Source organism: Ochotona curzoniae, unplaced genomic scaffold (assembly GCF_017591425.1).
Source record: "Ochotona curzoniae isolate NIBS_2020 unplaced genomic scaffold, NIBS_Ocur_1.0 patch35, whole genome shotgun sequence".
NCBI lineage: Eukaryota > Metazoa > Chordata > Mammalia > Lagomorpha > Ochotonidae > Ochotona > Ochotona curzoniae.
This window is the reverse complement of record NW_024466917.1, coordinates 35,961-54,963: the sequence shown is the minus strand read 5'-3', so window position 1 is coordinate 54,963 and position 19,003 is coordinate 35,961. Positions and strand designations below refer to the sequence as shown.

The 19,003-nt window shown below is 50.7% G+C and overlaps 1 protein-coding gene across 1 annotated transcript; it reads left to right on the top strand.

Moving 5' to 3' along the window:
- The first annotated feature begins 7,021 nt into the window (after positions 1 to 7,021).
- Positions 7,022 to 18,903, top strand: LOC121167238 (keratin, type II cuticular Hb5-like). The gene is made up of 9 exons (XM_040996647.1): positions 7,022 to 7,459; positions 9,483 to 9,691; positions 11,241 to 11,301; positions 12,810 to 12,905; positions 13,800 to 13,964; positions 14,106 to 14,231; positions 15,904 to 16,124; positions 17,609 to 17,640; positions 18,752 to 18,903. The coding sequence occupies exons 1-9, from the start codon at positions 7,022 to 7,024 to the stop codon at positions 18,901 to 18,903; spliced, it is 1,500 nt and encodes a 499-aa protein (XP_040852581.1).
- Positions 18,904 to 19,003: the final 100 nt, after the last annotated feature.

Here is a 19,003-nt window from a genome sequence, read left to right as displayed (position 1 = left end):
ATTCTGGCATACAAGGTAGGGATTTTAGCTCCTAGGCTACTGCACAAGGCCCATATGCAAGTCTTTTAAAAATATTTGTTTAAAAGAGAAAATGAGATAGAGAAAGAGAGAGAGGGACTGAGATACAGAGAGATCATCCATTTGCTGGTTCACATCCTAAATGGCTATAATAGCCAGGGCTGGACCAGGTTGCAACTAGGAGCCTAGAACTTCATCTTGGAGCTCCCACATGGGTGCAAGGCCCTGTCTTGTGGACCTTCTTCCTTTGCTTTCCCTGGTGCATTAGCAGGAAGCTGGATTGGATCTAGAGCAGCCCAGACTCGAACTGACACTCCGATATGGGATGCTGGCCTTGTGGGTGGCAGCTAAATCTGCTCAACCACAACATTAGCCCTGGAAGGTATTGTTTCAATGAGGATAAAAGGAAAGCGATAAAGGAGTTGATCCACACAGAAATAACCATCCTAGTCACAGATGGAGATGATGCTTTTATGATTTTAATGTGGCAGAGTGAAGTTTCATTTACTGGATCACCCACCAGACACCCGTATATGGATGCTAAGAGCAGAGAACCTGTGATTCTTTTAAAAAAGATTTATTAATATTTATTTAAAAAGCAGATTCATACAGAGTGGCACGGAGTGGTGTGGGGAGGGCTCAAATTTCTAAGTGCTGGGCCCGGCACAGTGGCTCAAATGACTAATACACCCTCTTCAATCACTGAAACCCCATGTGAGTGCAGTTTCGTCTCTCTCTTTCTTAAATACACACACACACACACAGCTGCACATGGACTTTTGGGTTAGAAACAAGACAAAGGAAGAACCAAGTGTTCTCACTTTGCCACAGACCCAGGCAACAAGTCCACTTGCCCACGGACGCTGGCACCGGGTCCACCAGGGGATACCAGATTCTGACACTAAGCTTGCCAGTTTGTGGATCCAGATACCAGGCTCACGTGCCTGTAAACCTTGGCATTGGCCTTCCTGCCTAAAGATTTTGGAGTCAAATCTGCCACTCACCATGGGAGGAGGGTATGGGGAGGGGTTGGGGGAATCCCAGAGCCTATGAGACAGTGTCACATAATGCAATGTAACCAATATATATATATAAACCAGACATCTTGGAGTTGAAGAACATACTGACTGAAGTAAAACACTCAGTGGAGAGCTACAGCAGCCAATTTGGTCAAGTAGGAAAAGTAGCAAGCTTGTAACGAGCCTGTCCATGAAGTACTATAACAAAACACCCAAGAGAAGCTATTCCTGCAGTTTGGGGGTTCGTTTTGAACCATGGTTTTGGAGGTTCACAGTCCCAGCCCCAGTTGTGTGCCTGACTGTCTGATGAGACCAGAAGGTCGTGGCAGAGACAAGTGGTGGGGGGACTGCAAAGTGAGCTGGAAAGCAGAATGAGTGGCTGATGTGTCCTGTGCTCTTGTAGGGAATGGCTGCTGTGTCCTGTCTTCTTGCAGGAACTCCCTCCCATGGACACGCCCCCAGCCACCTGTGACTTCTCTCTGGGCCAGGTCCATGGGCAGCATGATTGGATTAACATTCCACTCTCTTAGTCCCATTGGCTAATGATTTTGAGCTCTAACCGTCTCTGTAAGTTCAGGACCCAGAGCCTTCTCAAACTGGGGCAGGGAGGATCGCAAAGGAAAAAGAAAAACACAATATTAGGAACACTTGTTGTATTCAAGGGACGCCATCAGTAGCAAGCCCATACATGCATTATGGTAGTTCCAGAAGAAGAGGAAAAAGGAAATGGGAGAAAGTAGAAGACATAAAATAAGAATGGCTGGAAACTCTCAAGCATGAGGCAGGGGGAGAAAACAAACTTTCAGGTGGATGACACCAAAGTACTCCCTAACAGTAAAATCTGCAGTAATCCGCAGGGAGGCAGAGTGTGGTGGAATCATCAACAGGGACAGGTAAGGCTAAAAGTGGCCAGATATCAGTAATTCTTCGTATACAAGAAAATGCCCACCTCCTCCCCAAAACCTGGTGAGTCAAAAAAGAGGAAGGTGATAGGTTCAAAGTATGGAAAGACAAAATCTCAACCAAGAGTACTATATCCAGCAAAACTGACCAGGAAGAGCTAAAGTGAGCTCTTCAAGTTGAACACCAAAGGACATGACCAGCAATGGGAGCACACAGGAAGGTGCGAATATTCCCAGAGAGTGAGTGATAGTGCATCAACAAATACAGGATACACAGTATTAGATAGTAATAGTGCATAGATGAATATAGGATACCGTGTTGCTGTGGCCATGGTGCATAAGTCATGTTGTACTCTAGAACAGCAGTTAAAAAACATGAGAAGTAACCATGATCTCAAAAAGTGGGCAATGAATCCATAGTATAAATACGAGTAATTCTGGAGGTCGCTGGTACAGGCATGGTCTCCAGCACTGATCTGTGGTCCCCACAGCTGCCTCTGTGGTGGTCTAAAGGAGTTGGGTGTTGCCAGTGGTACCTAGGAATGCAACTGGACCTGGGGTAACTGCACTGGATCAAGTTTCTGGAGTGGCCAGATTTCAGAGGCCACAAGTGCCCAAAATGCACGTGCCCAATGTAGGGTGAGGTAAGGGCCCAGAAGGTAAGGACAGCAGGACACTTGGGTTCTGGATGGGGATGAGGGGTGAGACAGGGAGGGCAGGATGCATGGAATGGGGGTCTGCAGTGTCCCTGCTGTCCCCTCCTTGAGGCTCCAACTGTCCCTTAGCCCTGCTGTCCTCCCATGCTGGCTCTGAGGCTGGCAGCATCCACATTGGAAAGGAGTTCTGGAACTGAGACCCCTGCCTCATGTGAGGCCCAGATGCGCCTATCCCACTCCCAGGCCTTCCATGCCCGGTGTTTCTCAGATGAGTCCTGGATGTGGTGATTTTCACGAGCCCTGATTGTGTCTGACCTCGCCGCTACCCCATCACAGATCATACCAGGTTGGCCTCCTCATATACCCCTTTGATAACACACTGAGCTCAGAAGTCCAGTATGCTATGCGCAGCCTTCCCAACCTATGAGCATACCGCGGTGGAAGCGTTTCTCTATGATATACCCACACAGCGACTTGTCCGACAATTCCTGAGCTTGAGTTTGCTAAAGGACTTAAGGACCCTGTGGCCATTGTCATAGTCTAGCAGGTGAAGCATAGGATGTTGGGAGACCCGATGAAGCTCCTGGCTTGGCCTGGCTGTTGTGGCCAGCTAGGGAGTGAACCAGCAGATGGAAGCTTCTCTCTTTCTTTGTCTCTCTTTCTCTCTCTCTAACTCTGCCTTTCAGAAAAAGAAATTCTTAAAGGGATAGGAAGAAGGCCTACAATTTCTTCCCCATGTATCTTAAGTCATTACCTGATGCCCTCCAAGCTGAAGCCAAGTTTTAAGTAAATGTTAGTGAAATTAGTTTTATTTTTAAAAACAAAAGCCTAGGCTAGTGGATTGAGTAGCCTTTGAGGCTTATTTAAGTTGTCCTTTGTTTCAGTTGGGTGAAAGAGGACTTCTGAAAGTAAAACTTGTTGTAGTTGGGTCGTTGATGAGCCCCTAATGTGCACTGATTGTTGTCAATCATGTGAAGACGGTTTTAATTGTGAATTTGTGTATTTGTGTAATGTAATCAACATGATAATGTAAATTTTAAAAGGAATGTGAATTTGTGTGTAGCAACTGATTCTGTGTGCGCAGAAGGCAAGCACACATTTGAATATACATTCACCGTTTTTAAAACCTTTTGCCTCTGTCTTACTGGCAATCCAAAGCAGCTTTATTTTCTGATGAAGACATTTCTTTCACAATAACAAACCCATGGAATGTCTGAATGTATAAGCAAGAACTTGCTATGCATCTATTGATGTTCAGAACCCCTCTATAGTCAGAAAATCTCCTGTTTTCACCATTCTTGTTAACTTCACGTTGATGGAAACTTCTAATTTTCACTCCGATTTGGACTGTGCTCACTGATTTTGTGAGTGAGGGGATATATAATGGAAGTGTAGCAGAGGTGGATGCATTCAGATATGGAGACAAAGTGCTGTGTATATCTCTATGCATACAGACCAGAGATGGACTCCCAGTGAAAGAATTGAAACTATCCTAACAGTAAGATGATGGACTCCCTGACAATGTCCATGCCTACATTGTTGGGAAACACTTCAACAACAACATGATGGACTTGTGACTGTTCATGAAGGACATCCACTGTAAAACTAGAGGGGAAATCAATGTGTGGGGGAGGGGCCTGGGGAAAGGGGGAGGCCTGTTGATCTCCATATACAGTGCTGAGAACACATGAAAGGACATGCATCTGTTTGTGGCCGTGTCAAGGTCACTATCTGTCTGTCTGTTCATCCAGCATCTATGTATGTGCCATTCACGCACACACTCAACCGTCTGTTGGTTCACCCATTTACTCATCCTTATGTCTGCCATTCATTCATGAATTCTTCCATCTGCCCGTCCATTCATCCATCCCTTCACCCACCCACCCATCAATATATCTGCCATTTGTCCATACATCCATGCATTTATCCAACCATCCACCCATCTCCCTGTACATCCGCCCATCCACGTATATCTCTCATCCATCCATTCATCTATCATCTATCCATCTGTCCCTCAATCATCCAGCCATCCATCCCTCTCTCCAGCCATCCATCCCTCCATCAATTTATCCCTCCCTTCACCATGTCATGTCACCTCACCTCCTCAAAACCTTGCCCCACACGACCTCCTCTGGTCGCCCTACCGAATTCTACCCTACACGTCTCCCAGCTCTCCTGATTTTCCCGTGTCGACTTATTTTCTTGCTTTGTGTATCACCATCGCTTGTAATATTTACTTGTTTGCTTAATCCTGCCTTTCTCCCCCCTGACCTGTTGTCTTTGCATGGTTTGCTGATACATTCTGAGCTTGTGGAAAGTGCAGGCAGATAGCAGGTATTCAGTAAAATTCTAGCTGCAGGGGCCTCCTCCGGAGCACCGGATGTGGATTTGGTTTTGCTTCCTCAGCTAGGGCGATCCCTGGAGAGCAGCCTGCCCGCTCTGGCTTCTCAGTTCTTTTCCTGCCATGTAGGGCTCGTGTGGCACTTGTGCCACTGTGAGAGGCTAGCTGAATATGTGGCCACAGAAACATGTGTTATGGCCTTTGGAGTGGGCAGCTCCCAGGCTTCCTGCTGACTCGGGACATATTTAGAGCTCAGTACCCTACATGCAGAAGCAAAAGCATCATCTCACACCTGTGCTCCATGGGGCGCCTAGGTTCTACTTGTTCTTTTTCTATCTATCTATCTATCTATCTATCGAGGGGGAGAGACAGAGAGGAAGATCTTCCGTCCAATGATTCACTCCCCAAGTGACCGCAATGGCTGATGCTAAGCCAATCTGAAGCCAGGAGACATGAGCAACTTCTGGGTCTCCCACACAGGTGCAGGGTTACAAGGCTTTGGGCAGTCCTCGAATGCTTTCCCAGGCCACAAGTAGGGAGTTGGATGGAAAATGGGACCACCTGGATTAGAACAGGTGACCATATGGGATCCTGGCTCGTTCAAGGTGAGGACTTTAGTCGCTGCTCGGTCACTGGGCTGGGCCCTGGGTCCTTTCAATCTCACCTCTCCAGTCCCTCTTATACTCACTGCTACAGTCCCCACTGGACTGAGATATATGTGAACATGAATGTGTCCATGTGCATGTGCACAAGCGTGTGTGTGTGTGTGTGTGTGTGTGTGTGAGAGAGAGAGAGAGAGAGAGAGAGAGAGAGAGAGATTGAGAGAGAGGAGACCCTCACTCTCTTGCTGTATTTTTTCTTTCCTTGTGTTTCTTCTTCAAGCCTATCTCTTGGAGAGAGAATTCTGGAGACTAACGTGTTCACTCTGGCTCCATGTATGGACCAAGGGCTGTGTGCATGGCTGGTTTCATCACAGTGATGCTCCAAGGGCCAGGTGCTGTCCCACTGCTTCTCACCTCTAACCTGCTCTGGTGTGTCCCAAGTGTCTTGCAAGATGAGTGGGGAGCAAGGACGAGTAGCCCCTGGCCTTGGCTGCAAGGAGGATGTGTCTCATGGATTCACAGTATATTACAGTGGCTGGTGACTCCATGCCTGCCCCCCTGGTCCTGCCTGGATCTCCCCACCAAATCTGGTACCTGGCTTTGGACTGGCTCTGCTGTGACCCTCCTAGCAAGCCAGCCGCACACCCCTATCTCTCCCTGGCAGGGGCCTGTCCTTGTCCTGCCTGGATTCAGCGAAACCTGGATTCTTTAAGGACAAACTGTCTATGTCATTTCTTCTCTCTGCGTGTGGCATTTCAGTCGTTACCTGCCATGGGAAGCTACGTCCTCCCAGGCACAGCTCCCTCAGCTCCCTCGGGCTGGCACAGAGTGGAGGGCCGGTAGAAAACCTGCAGGCCAGGTCCAGTTTCTGTTGTGAGTTGCCATTCAATGTGTCTGAGGCTTTTCCCCAGGCCCTAACAGGTGCTTGTCACCACAGTGGGGTGGAAAAAAGGGCACACAGATAGGCTTTCTGTCTTTAAGGGAGCAGCACAACCACTGACCCGGGCTAAGGTGAGGATGTCACAGGGCAAGGCTTGATGGGGGTCATGCACATGGGACCTAGGGCCCTTCTGTCTCCAGAATGTACAAGGTCAAGTCCCAGCCTGCCTGAGGGTGATGATCCCTTTGCTTTTCATAAGGGTTCATGGGCATGGTTTGGGGGCTTAATAGCTGGGTGCAGGCCTGAGGTCCAGGTGGCAATGGGCAGGTACCCTATGATGCAAGATCTCCTTGACCTGCCCATTAACAGGTTCAAGTTTCAGCTTTCCTCTCCATCTGGCTTTGTCTCGAGGTTGGGGTGGGGGGTGAAAGGGTGAGTGGAGAGTGAAGGGGAGCGGGGTGAGTCTCACGCTCATAAATGGTGTTAATGACTTCCTCCTGCCTTTCATGTTGCCAGATGGGGGCCTGTCCTTGCCCTGATAAAAGGCAGGAGCACTGATGGGTCCCCGCACGACACTTGTCACTCACCAATCCTCGAAGCCGCATGGCCAGCCGCTCCTTCTGCGTTAATCCTGGTGGTGGCGGCAGCATGGTCAGGAACTTCAGCTCCTACTCGGCCGTGGTGGTGCCCAAACCAGGGGCTCATGGCTGCCTCAATGTTGGGACTTTTCATAGCAGCTCCCCTGGGTTGCTTGGCTATAGGCACCTTGGGGTGTTTGGCAGCCGGAGCCTGTGTGCGGCGGGGTCGCCGAGGATGGCTGGGAGTTGCAAACGGCCCCTCCACCATAGCAGGGGCAGCTTTGGTTACCGAGCAGGGGGTCTCGGTGGGTCCGGCACCCTCTGCATTACTGCCGTCACGGTCAATGAGAGCCTGCTGACACCCCTCAACCTGGGCATCGACCCCAATGCGCAGTGTGTGAAGCGTGAAGAGAAGGAACAGATCAAGTGTTTGAACAACAAGTTTGCTGCCTTCATTCACAAGGTGGGCTTGGGGCTCTGGCTTAGAAGGGGCAAAGAGCTTGGAACCTGATGACTGCTCAGGTTCAAGTTCTCTTGTTACTGAGCTGGAGAACACAGCTGACTTGGTCCTGGTTTTCTGATGTTGCTATGTCGGGTGATGGCCGAAGCTTGCCTATGTCAGGGGTTGTCTGTGGGCCCACCTTGGGGACCTTCCTTGCCCAGCAACAGCAGTTGGGCACTTGTGTGTGAGATGCCCTCTGGGCTTCCTTGGAGAGGGTCTGGCAGCCCTGGGGAGAAGTCAGGGGTTCCTTTGCCCCTTGTCCTTGGAGAGGATGATGAGGGAAGGCTGTGGGTTCTGGGAACTTCTGCCTGAGGCACCCTCCATTTCCAACAGTGCTGCAGCGAGCTGAGAGCTTTAATGGGGTCCTGGAAGAGGCTACTGAACTTCACTCTTTTGATGTTGCTGTCCCTGACTCCTTTCGTTTAGGCATAGCTCTGGTGTCCTTTGACCCAAGGATGATGTACCCTCCGAGGGCTTATAGTCTTTTTTTGGGGGGGAGGATTGAGTCCAAAGGCAGATGGGCTTGTCTCCCAGGGCTGTGTGTTGGGGCTCTGCCCAGGAACTGGGTCAGGAACACAGGAGCCAGGTTCCTGGTGGGTGGGCGAGTGCTAGATTCTCAGACCATGCTGCCCTTAGAAACAGACATGTCCACCAGCCACAGCACTGCACATCTGTCCCCAATCAACTGTAGGCTGTGCATGTGGGTGCTCAGTGCTTAGGAACACCCCGGAGACATGTGGGGAGGGGTTACCATGCAAACACCTGTGTGCTGTGCCTGGGAGCTGCATCTGCCTTGAGAGGGGTTTTTTCTCAATAGGCCCCAAAGCACAGTGAGGGTTTCAGATACACAGATTCCGAGGCATCTTGGCACTTGGCTTTGGAACGCTGCTGTCAGAGTTGAGAGATGCACATACTGCACCTGCAGTTGTCCCCTCCCCCATGGGTGCTGGTGGCCACCTGCCAGGCTCCAGCATCCTTCTTTCCCTGTGGGCATGCTCCTGGTTGTAACTATACGGATGTGGTGAGTTAGATCCTGCAGTAATCTGTGGCTGGGGTTGCCCCTGTCTGGCCTGAGGGTCTACACTCAAGGCAGACACCGTTTGGGTAACTGGGGTTTGGGCTTCTCTTGTGGCCAGCATGGACAATTGAGAGGTTTGGTTTGTTCTCCTCTTTGGAGTTGGCTTATGTTGTCTAGAGCTTAAGGCTTGAGAAGAAAGAAATATTGCCTACTTTAGAGCTGGAGACCACAGGGGCTTGGTAGCCATGGGAATGAATCCGAACGAGACACCAGCCTCCGCAGAGGAGAACCAGGGGTCGTGGCTCACCTGCAAGCCACCCACTTGACTTCGCCAGAGCTTCTGATTTGTCCTTAAGGTTGGAGAGACCCAGACTCAGGCCTGTAATCAATCAGTGATCATATTCTAGCAACAGGTCAGGTGTTCATAAAACAACACACAGGGCTGAACAAAGTGGGCCTGTAGGCCTGCTAGGGGAGCCTGGGAACTCCAGTGTGTCCCGGCTATTGTGTGCCTGCAGCCTTGGTTGTACGGTAGCTGAGAGAGAGGGAGGGAGGCAAAGAGGCCTGGTTGGTGGCAAGGTTGGGAAGTGAGAGATCTTGGGGTATCCCCTCTGAATTCCAGAGCTGCAGAGTCAGAGTGTGAGATACCAAATGGGGGTATCGTTTTCGATAGCTGCTGTACTGATACCCACGGACCTAGCTGTTCACAACAGCTTAATCTGACTGGCTGTGAGGCTAACACCAGGGGGTTGGCAAGGCTGCAGGTGCTACTGGAGGCTTTCAGGGGAGAAACTGCTTCCAGGGACTCTGGGGCTTTGAGCAGAATAGAGTGCCCTCTCTTCCTTTGCTGGCTGGCTGCGGGGGTGTTCTTAACTTCTAGAAGATGCCACAGTGCTTAACTCACCTACCCTTTTTCCTCCATCCTGGGCTCCCCTGGAACCTTTTTTTTCCCACCTTAAATGACAGGTCTGCTTCCTGGAGCAACAGAACAAGCTGTTAGAGACCAAGCTGCAGTTTTACCAGAACCGCCGGTGCTGTCAGAACGACCTAGAACAGCTGTTTGAAGGCTACATCGAGTCACTGCGGCGGGAGGCCGAGTGCCTGGAGGCTGACAGTGGGCGGCTGTCCTCGGAGCTCAACCATGCACAAGGAGTGCTGGAGGGCTACAAGAAGAAGTGAGTGTGGTTGGGTTGGGAGGGTGGCTATATTGGATAGGATAGACCTTAGGTTTGTGGAGGTGGAGGTGGCCGAAGGCCAAAGGGACCATGACTCACTACCTATTGAATGGTTCTGCAATTGGCTCCTGGGAAGAAGTGGTGAGAATAACTTGCTCTCTGGGAGGGCTGGGACAGTCATACCAATCCCAGACTCACATAGAGACACACAGAGAGAAACCAAGAACCAAATACAACAGGGAGAACAGACCCCAGTAGAATGAATGGGCAGGGAAAGCTCTGGAAGAGGTGTCTTAGGGAAGCCCTGGTCAATGCCGTACGCCACACAAAGTTTTCTGATGAGCTCTGGATTCCTTCTTTATTTTCTCTACAGATCACCAGGCTCTCTGTAGGCTTCCACTATGCAAACATTGGCTTAAATTCTTTGCATTGGCCTGGTTGGTGGGGTCTGGCCATGACCTGGTCTACACTCTTTCCCTTGCAGAGAGAGCTCAGGGTGATTTTGGCATTACCCTCGTTCCAACTCTGATCTGGGGACATCAGTCTTACTCTTTGGTTGCACGCGGAAGTGGGTCTTCTCTTTCCCTGGGGGTGAAGCAAATTGCAGACATGGGTTCTCAATGTGCAAGTGTCAATTTCTGCATCCTACTCTGGGACTGTGGGGGCTGGTAATTAGAGAGCGAGAGTTTACCGCAGATGGAATTACCCTGTAGTTACAGACTTGTAAAAACTGTGCTCTGGGAATTCTGGATCATCTCATTGGTGGGGGTAGGGCCACTCATCATTTAGGGGAGAAAGGCTGGGGAACTGCCTCCGTGCTGTGGTTTGCTTTCTGGAATGTTGGATGTTGGGAGATGGGAAATTGAACCTCACAGCGCCTGTCTTCCTGGGGCTTCATGTTCTGCAGCTTTCAAGCCGAAAGGCCACACCTGCTGCATTTTGTTGCATCTGGGTCGAGTCATCCTTTGATGCCCAATGCATGAATGGAATCTAGGGACCCCTGTGGATATCAAAATGCACACATGGCTCAAGTTCCTTATCCAAGATGGTAGAGTCTTTACAAGGAACTCAAGGCATCTTATCGCATACTTTGAATCATCCCTGTTCGGCTTATAACACCCAGTACCGTGTAATCAACAGCTGTGAGCACAGCTGTTAGACTCCATTGTCTAGGCAGTGATATTCTGAAAGCCTGTACATGTTCAGTGCAGATGCATTTTCCATTCTTGATTGGTTTACTCAATGGGCTCAGCACAAGTGGGGCTTGAACTCACAGATGTGGAGGGCTGGCCATGCTTAGCGTCCTCCCGCAGTGCCCACCGGATGACTCTACCTAAGAATAAAGTGGGCAAATTACTGGTCTCAGGTGTTGCAGTAACTTGCAGCCAAGACGGACAGATGCCAGTGAGGTGACCCCAGTAGCCAGGAAATCTACAAAGGCACCCAGAAACTGAAGGGAAATCCAGGGACTTTGGCTGACGTGGGTTCAGGCTGGACAGTCCCCCCCATATCCTGGAGCTGCTGTTTTACTCATGTGCTCTCTGCTTAGGTTTGAAGAAGAACTGACCTCCCGGGCCACAGCAGAGAACGAGTTTGTGACACTAAAGAAGGTGAGGGGAAGGAGGCCGCCTGCAGGGCATCCTCCTATGGATCCATCATCAGTCCACTTGCTGGTGGCACTAAGAGCCCAAGCAGGTGAAGGTGGGCTGGTTTGGCTGGGAGAAGCCAGAGTGTGTTGAAAAGAAACCCTCCTGGAGATGCCTTCTGACTCCAGCTACCTCCCTGGTCAGTGGAAATGTCCACTTCTGAAGTTGCTTTGGCCTCATGTGGATATTGGCTCTCCCCACTGTCCCAGATGGCTGGAGGGCCCTTGGTGCTCGGCTTGCTAATGAGGTTGTCAGCATGGTCTCCTTGTGGTGAAACTGGAGGGGTTGGGGAAAACCTGTTAGCAATGTCCCTCTTGTTGCATACATGTCAGTGCTATTCAACAAACACCTCATGGTCACCTAGCGGTTCAGATGTCCTGGTGCCTGGGTTCAATCCCACTCTTGGCTCCTGGCTCTAACCTCCTACTGATGCACACTCTGGAGGCAGCAGTGATGGCTCAAGGAGTTGTGTCATTGTTGTGCCTCCCTCTCCACCCCCAAGCATGAGAGACCCACTTTGGTTCAGGCCCAAAACCAGCCGTTGTGGGCCTTCGGAGAATGAAACAATGGATGAGAGCTCTGTCTGTCCTGGTGTTTCGTTCCTTCTCTACAGTAAATAAATATTAGAAACAAAGCAGGACAAATAGGGTGCTTATCATCTGCTTTTTTTTTTTTTTTAACTGGAGGACTCTCCTGCCATGGAAAGATGGGTTGCCACAAATCAGCCAGTAGAAGCGTGACCTCCATCACAGGGAGTAGAACTCCTCTTTGGGCGGGGGTTTGCCTAGAGGGATCAGATCTCTTTTCCCTTCCTTTCCCTAGGTGGTCCCACTGATGTTTCTGGTGTGGAGGTAGTGTTAGAAGCAAGAGAGCCAACCACCCTGTCCCTCTTGGAATGACCTGGAGGATTAAGGGCGAGAAGTACAAGGGTATTTTGTTACTAGAATGAACTGCCCAAGACGCCTACATCACAGAGAAAAGAGGTTTATTTTTGGCTTGTTGCTCTGGAAGTTCACAGCCAACGCTCAGTCGGCCCCACTGGTTGGGTCTCTTGTACAGCCCCGTTGTTGGCAGTCATGGTGCAGAGCGGAGCACTGCACAACCAGAGGCAGGGTGTGCTGTGCCTATCTGTCCACCCGCGGTCTTTCTTTCTCCCCTAATAAAGCACCAGATTCAGTTGTGGAGGCTTCACCCTAATGACTGTCTCAATCCCTTTCCAGGGACCTGCCCATTCAACAACACCATTAGATCGATTCCACCCTCTTGGTTCTGTTAGCTTACGGTCTTGTGGTTGAAACTCTTCCATTATGCATTTGGGGTCCGAATCCTGTGCACACCTGAGCAATCGCTGGGCCTTGGCAAGTGCAGACTGGATGAGCAGTGTCAGGTCTGAGGCAGAGAGCTGGGCCGGGATACGGTGGCAGGGGGTAAGGCTCACTCCCCTTCTCTCCGGTGTTGCTTGTCTCTGTCAGGATGTTGATGCGGCCTATCTGCGCAAGGCGGACCTGGAGGCCAATGTGGAGGCGCTGAGGGAGGAGATCAGCTTCCTGCGGCGCGTCTATGAGGAGGTAGCTCTCTCCCCACTTCTGGAAGAGCAAGCAAAGGAGGAGGTGGAGGAGCATGTTGGCTGCACCCTGGCCAGCTTCTGGGTTCCAGGGGGATAGCTGTGCTTCCCACTCCTATGAGTAGACGGGGGTTTTCTCTTGCTCAGGCTTCCTTTCAAGCAGGAAGTAGCACGGCAGTTGAAACACCAGTTGCATATTAGAGAACGTGGGCTTGGGTCTCTGCTCTGCCTCCTGACTCCAGCTGCCTGCTGGTGGCAGACTGGGGTGCAGCTGTGCTAATTGTAGGAGTTGGGTTCCTGGCAGCCCCAAATGGGAGTCCTACGTTGAGTACCCAAGGCTCCTGATTTTGGCCTGGCCCAACCCTGGTGGCTAAGGGGATTTGGGCAGTGAACCAGAGGATAGGAGCTCTCTGTGCCTATCCAATGATGGTGATGTTGATAAGGAAGTGGGTGATACCCTTCCTTAGGTGATCTGAAAGTCTGTGATTCATTCCTTGACTACACAGAAAGACCTAAAATGGAGCTATGACAGATAATTTATGACTGTGAATAATGTGAAAACCTAACGAGTTCATCCAGGACTCTAACTACAGTTCCAGCTAGCATGGAGAACTCAGACCCCCCGTGGGATGACCCAGTGTGTGCCCGTATATGCAGATAGGCCTTGCTTATGTGGGCATTTGTCAGGAATATTCCCATTCTGACTCCTTTTCTGCATGCCATGATCCTGTGCCAGGTTTTCCTTGGAAAGTTGCATGCCTTCACTTTCCCCAGACTTCTTGTTGTCTAATTTCCTTGCTAAGGTGCCCAGTTCGGGGACCTGGTTTGGAGATCACCTGCAGAGTGAGGGGTATGGGTGTGGGATATGGAGCTGAGCATGCTGCTTGCCCTCCTGCAGGAAATCTTCCTTCTCCACTCACACATCTCTGACACCTCGGTGGTGGTGAAGATGGACAACAGCCGGGAGTTCAACATGGATGCTGTGGTGGCTGATATCAAGGCTCAATATGACGAGATTGCCAGACGCAGCCGGGCTGAGGCCGAGTCCTGGTACCAGACCAAGGTGACCTGGAGGATTGGGCAAGGAGGAGAGTAGTGGACCTGGGGAGTCCCTGGGGGCTACAGTTGAGACCCCAGGCAGAGTGTGGCTTGTGCAGGGCAGCCTTGCCGTCCAGCCAGTTAGCACTTGCCTCCCAACCCACAGTGTGAGGAGATGAAGGCCACAGTGACCCAGCAGAGCGAGAGCCTCCGCAGAACCAAAGAGGAGATCAACGAGCTGAACCGCCTGATCCAGAGGCTGACAGCCGATCTGGAGAATGCCAAGCAGCAGGTGTGTGTCTAGGAGGTGGGCTGGGGGAGTATGCTGACCTCATTGGGGGTCCTGCCACCACCCACCCAACTTGTGTCCCGTCCAACCGCAGAAGCTGTGAGCTGCTGGAGAACATCCACCTGACTCTTCTGTCCCAGCACCTGTTCTGACCATGCTTTCAAACCCCTATGGAGCTTGCATCTAATTGCTATCTAATTATCACTTCTTCAGTTCTTCGGTGATAGCGAATGCCTCCTCATAGAGTCACTAGCCATATGGAGGACTGTCACCCCTTCTAAAGAATTGCCTGTTCCTGTCACCTGCCCGTTTTCTATTGTGAGCCCTTCCTGCTTCAATGGTGACACGCAGCATTTCCTGGTCCATTCAGTCCAGATCATCACCCATGGTCAGTTATCCACATCGTGATCACTCTTCTTTCAATCTTGTCTATTGGCTTTGCTTGGTGGCCTTTTTAAAAAGATTCGTTTATTTTAATTTGAAAGGTAGACTTGTAACAGAGAGAGAAGATACAGTTGAGAATGAATGAGAGTATGCTGGTTGATTCCCCAGATGGCCATATCGGCCTGAGCTGGGAAAGTTCGAAGCTGGGGGCCAGGAGCTTTTTCTGGGTTTCCCACGTGGGTGCAGGGGCCATCCTCTGCTGCTTTCCCAGACTTTAGCAGGAAGCTGTGTTGGAAGTGGAGCAACTGAGACTAGAACCAGTGTCTGTGTGGGATACTGACATCACAGGCAGAGGCTTACTCTGCTTAACCAAGGCACTGGCCCAATTTGCTGTTCTTTATTGATTCATCTCTTTAACCCACATGTGGCCAAGTCTGTCAGTTCTGTGTTTCATGACTGATGCTCAGGAAGTTTCAAGATACAAAAAGCAATCACTTATATCTTTGTTCTCTAATAGTTTTGTGTTTTTTTTCCCCTCACATTTAGGTCTCTAACTCATCTGAACTTTATTTTTTGTGCACACACTAAGTAGGGTTTTAATTTTGCTTTGTCCACAAGATATAGAATGTTTTGCACACTGACCCTGCCCATTTGTGACCTGCCTCTGCGGCAGTGCTGAGTCTTGACCCTTGCCTGGCTCAGTTTGCTTGCTCTCCCTTCTGTGCTGCAGTTCTTGGCTGCTCTACGGAGTGCCACCCAAGTAACACGATATGGGTCGTAGCTGAGGGCATAAAGCACAATAGTTTGCAGACAAAAAATTTTATTTAATTCAGAGCTATGGCATAGCAACTTAAGTTACTACCTGCAATGCCAGCATCTCATTTGGGTTTAGAGAATTGAGAGAGAGAGAAAGAGAGAGAGAGAATCTTTCATCTGCTCATGCATTCCCAAATGACCATAGTGGCTAGGATTGGGTCAGGCTGAAGCCAGGAGCCCGGAATTCCTTCTGGGTCTCCCACGTGGCGAGCAGGACCTGAGTGCTATCTTCTGCTGCCTTTAAATGCATTAGCAAGGAAGCTGGATCAAAAGCAGAGCAGTCGGGACTCGAACCAGTACCCAAATGGGATGCTGGCATTGCAGGTGGCTCACTATGCCATAGCTCTGACTGTGGGACATTCAAAAAGGCAGTTTCAAACACTACCCATTCTCAATAGAAGTGGAACAATGACTTGATAGGGTATCTCCTGCCACATTAATTTCAAATTCCTTCCCTTACCCACCTTCCTCACAGCGCGCCAAGCTGGAGGCTGCTGTGGCTGAGGCCGAGCAGCAGGGCGAGGCCGTCCTGAGCGACGCCCGCTGCAAGCTGGCAGGGCTGGAGGAGGCCCTGCAGAAGGCCAAGCAGGACATGGCCTGCCTGCTCAAGGAGTACCAGGAGGTGATGAACTCCAAGCTGGGCCTGGACATTGAGATTGCCACCTACCGCCGCCTGCTGGAGGGCGAGGAGCACAGGTGAAGACATAGGCACGGTGGGGGAAGGGGGACCTCAGCTCTGCCTTCAGAAACAGTGGGCACATCCTCCAGGCAGAGGATGATCAGGCCGGGCAAGATCCTAGCCTCACCACATTTTCCAGACAGCAAAACAGAGTCCCAGAGAGGAGAGCAAGGGCTTGTATGTAGATCCATTCAGGGCCACTTGACTTGGGAAGCACATGAACAGAATCCCGCTGACCCTGGTGCCTAGTGGCGAGATGCAGCAGTGCAGGGTACTTGCCTCGCAGGTGACAAGGACAGATGCAAAAGGAACCAGCAGGTGGCTGTCAGGAGGCTGCTTGGAGAAGGAGCAGAAGAGTAGAGGGTGGGACTGGGGCAAGCATCTGAGGCTGTGCTGCCAGCTTGAGCCAAGAGATGCGGACAGCGGGGTGAGCATGGTGAGAAACATCATGGATTTAGGACAGAGGGCTGGGGTGGTGTATGGTGGCTGCACTGTCCCCAGCTAGGTGCCATTGGAGGGACCTGGCTGGGCTGGGGAGTGGTGCATGGAGGTGAAGAGCCCAGGTTGCCAGCCAGATTTTCTGGGTTCAAGTCCCAGTTTTGCCATTTCTTAGCAATGGGACCTCTTTAAAAATAGGGTGTGTTTTTCTTTAAAAATATTAGTTTTATTAATTTGAGAAGCAGAGAGAAAGAGAGAGAGAGAGATCCTCCATCTACTGTTCACTCTTCAAATAGCTACAATGTCTACATCTGAGCCAATCCAAAGGCAGGAGCTTCTTTTGGGTCTCTCATTCTGGGTACAGGGTCTTGAAGAGAGTCATGTTCTGCTGTATTCCCAGGCCACAAGCAGGAAACTGGAAGGGAAGTGGAGCAGCCAGGCCATGAACCAGCACCCATAAGGGAAGCTAGTGTTGCAAGCTTCCAGTTACGCACCAACACCAGCCCCACCAAGGGGACCTCTTTACTAACTGAGTATCCTTAGCCATAACCCCGAGGTAGCCAGAACCCCACATCTTCAGTCTGTTGGGAGGGGTGCATGAGTTTTTACTGGATGTGGTGAGCAGGATGGAGGATATTGTCACGGTGAGAATACACTGGGGTCCGTGACTTAACCATTTGTTGTCTTTACGATGGTGTGAAATATGGGAAATATTCAAGAGGAGATGAGCTCTGAATCACTCATTTGGAGCTTTTCTCTGGGTGGCCCCAGGCACTCCCATCTTCTCTTAAGGGACTGGGTGTGACCCAGCCAGAACCCGCATGCCCTGCCATGTGTTCTGCCCTGCTCAGCTAGGTTGGTTAAGTCCATGAGGTTCCAAAGGCACTGAGTGCCCTTGTGGATCCTGCCATCTGACACAACCCTGTCCCTTTGGGACCCACCAGCAAGGCCAAGCCTCAGGACACTGCATGCCCCAGGCATAAAGCCAGCTGCTGCCACTGTTGCCTCCTCCTGATGCCCAGGGACCTGGTTCTGAACTTCACCTCCTTTCTCTTCCCTGCAGGTTATGTGAAGGCCTTGGCTCCGTCAACATCTGTAAGTTGGGTTCTTGTGCATCTGGCTTTCTCAGTGTCAGTCATCTCAGCATCAGCTGCCATCCACCTGGGGTCTGGGCTCTGTCTTTGGGGTGCTGAGAGAGTGGACACCAGAATCAAAGTCTCTGGGATGTGTACAAATGCTTGGCCCCAAATCCTGGGCTCCTAAATGGATGCATCCAGGACTTTCATGGAACTTGTGTGGTGGGTTATGACCCCCTCATTTGTTAAAGATTGAACCAGTCAGTGACACACAGAACATGGCTCAGATCGTCCCAAGTTTTCAGTTAAATGCTTTTTTTCTTTTGTACTCACTTGCGACTTCTACAGGCAACTTGAGTCCCTTTTTCTTGAGTCACGGTGGGATGCACAGTCCTGGGGCTAGATGCCTGCTTCTGACTCACCTGCTCCTCTCTCTGTCCCATGCACCATAGTTCTAGGTGATTTCTTCTAATGGGATCCAGAAGTGTTTGCTCGGAGGTGGTGCAAACCACACATCCAAGCATTAGTCTGCCCCAAGTGTCCGGTTTGTTAACCATACTCCTGTAAGAAGAATGTGGTAATGGGTTTGGGATAGCCTCTACTTTTTCTCTCTCTCTTTAAAAGATTATTTTATTTTAAAAGTGGATATCAGAGGGACAGAGAGAGAGAGAGAGAGAGAGAGAGAGAGAGAAGAGGAATAAAAGGAGTACACACACACACACACACACACACACACACTACACATATCTTCCATCTGCTGGTTCGCTCCTCAAATGGCAAGGGTGGGGGGGGCCAGGTCAAAGCCCGAAGCCCAGAACTCCACCTGGATCTTCCATATGAGTGCAGGGGTGCAAGCACTTGGGCCATCTGCTGCTATCTTTCCAGGTGCATTAACAGATAGCTGGATTGGAAATGGAGCAACCAGGACTTGAACTAGTGCTTCCATGGGATGCTGGCATCACAGGCAGTGGTTTAACGCACTGCCTCCAACCCTATAGTTTAAAAAAAAGACTCATGTTTCTGTTCCCTGAAAGCACCAAAGGAATGAATGAGTGATTGGTTCTAAAAGATTCTGTTTCATGTTATACCTGGAACAGTAGAGCATGCTAACCTGGTGTTTTCGTCTACAGGTGTGAGCCGTTCCCAGGGAGGTGTGGTCTGCGGGGACCTCAGTCCCACCATCACGCGTGGCCTTGGGGGTTTGACCATCAGCCCTGGAGCTCTGTGCCCCCTCTCTGTCACAGGGGCCTACTCCAGTGCCAAGTCTGTGCGGTTCACGTGAGGAGGGCAGGCACTCTAGATGGAGTGGGTCTGCTGGGAACCGCTATGGGGCATGAGGGGAGGTTTTGCTCCTGCAGGCCCACCTTAATGCCAGGAGTTCC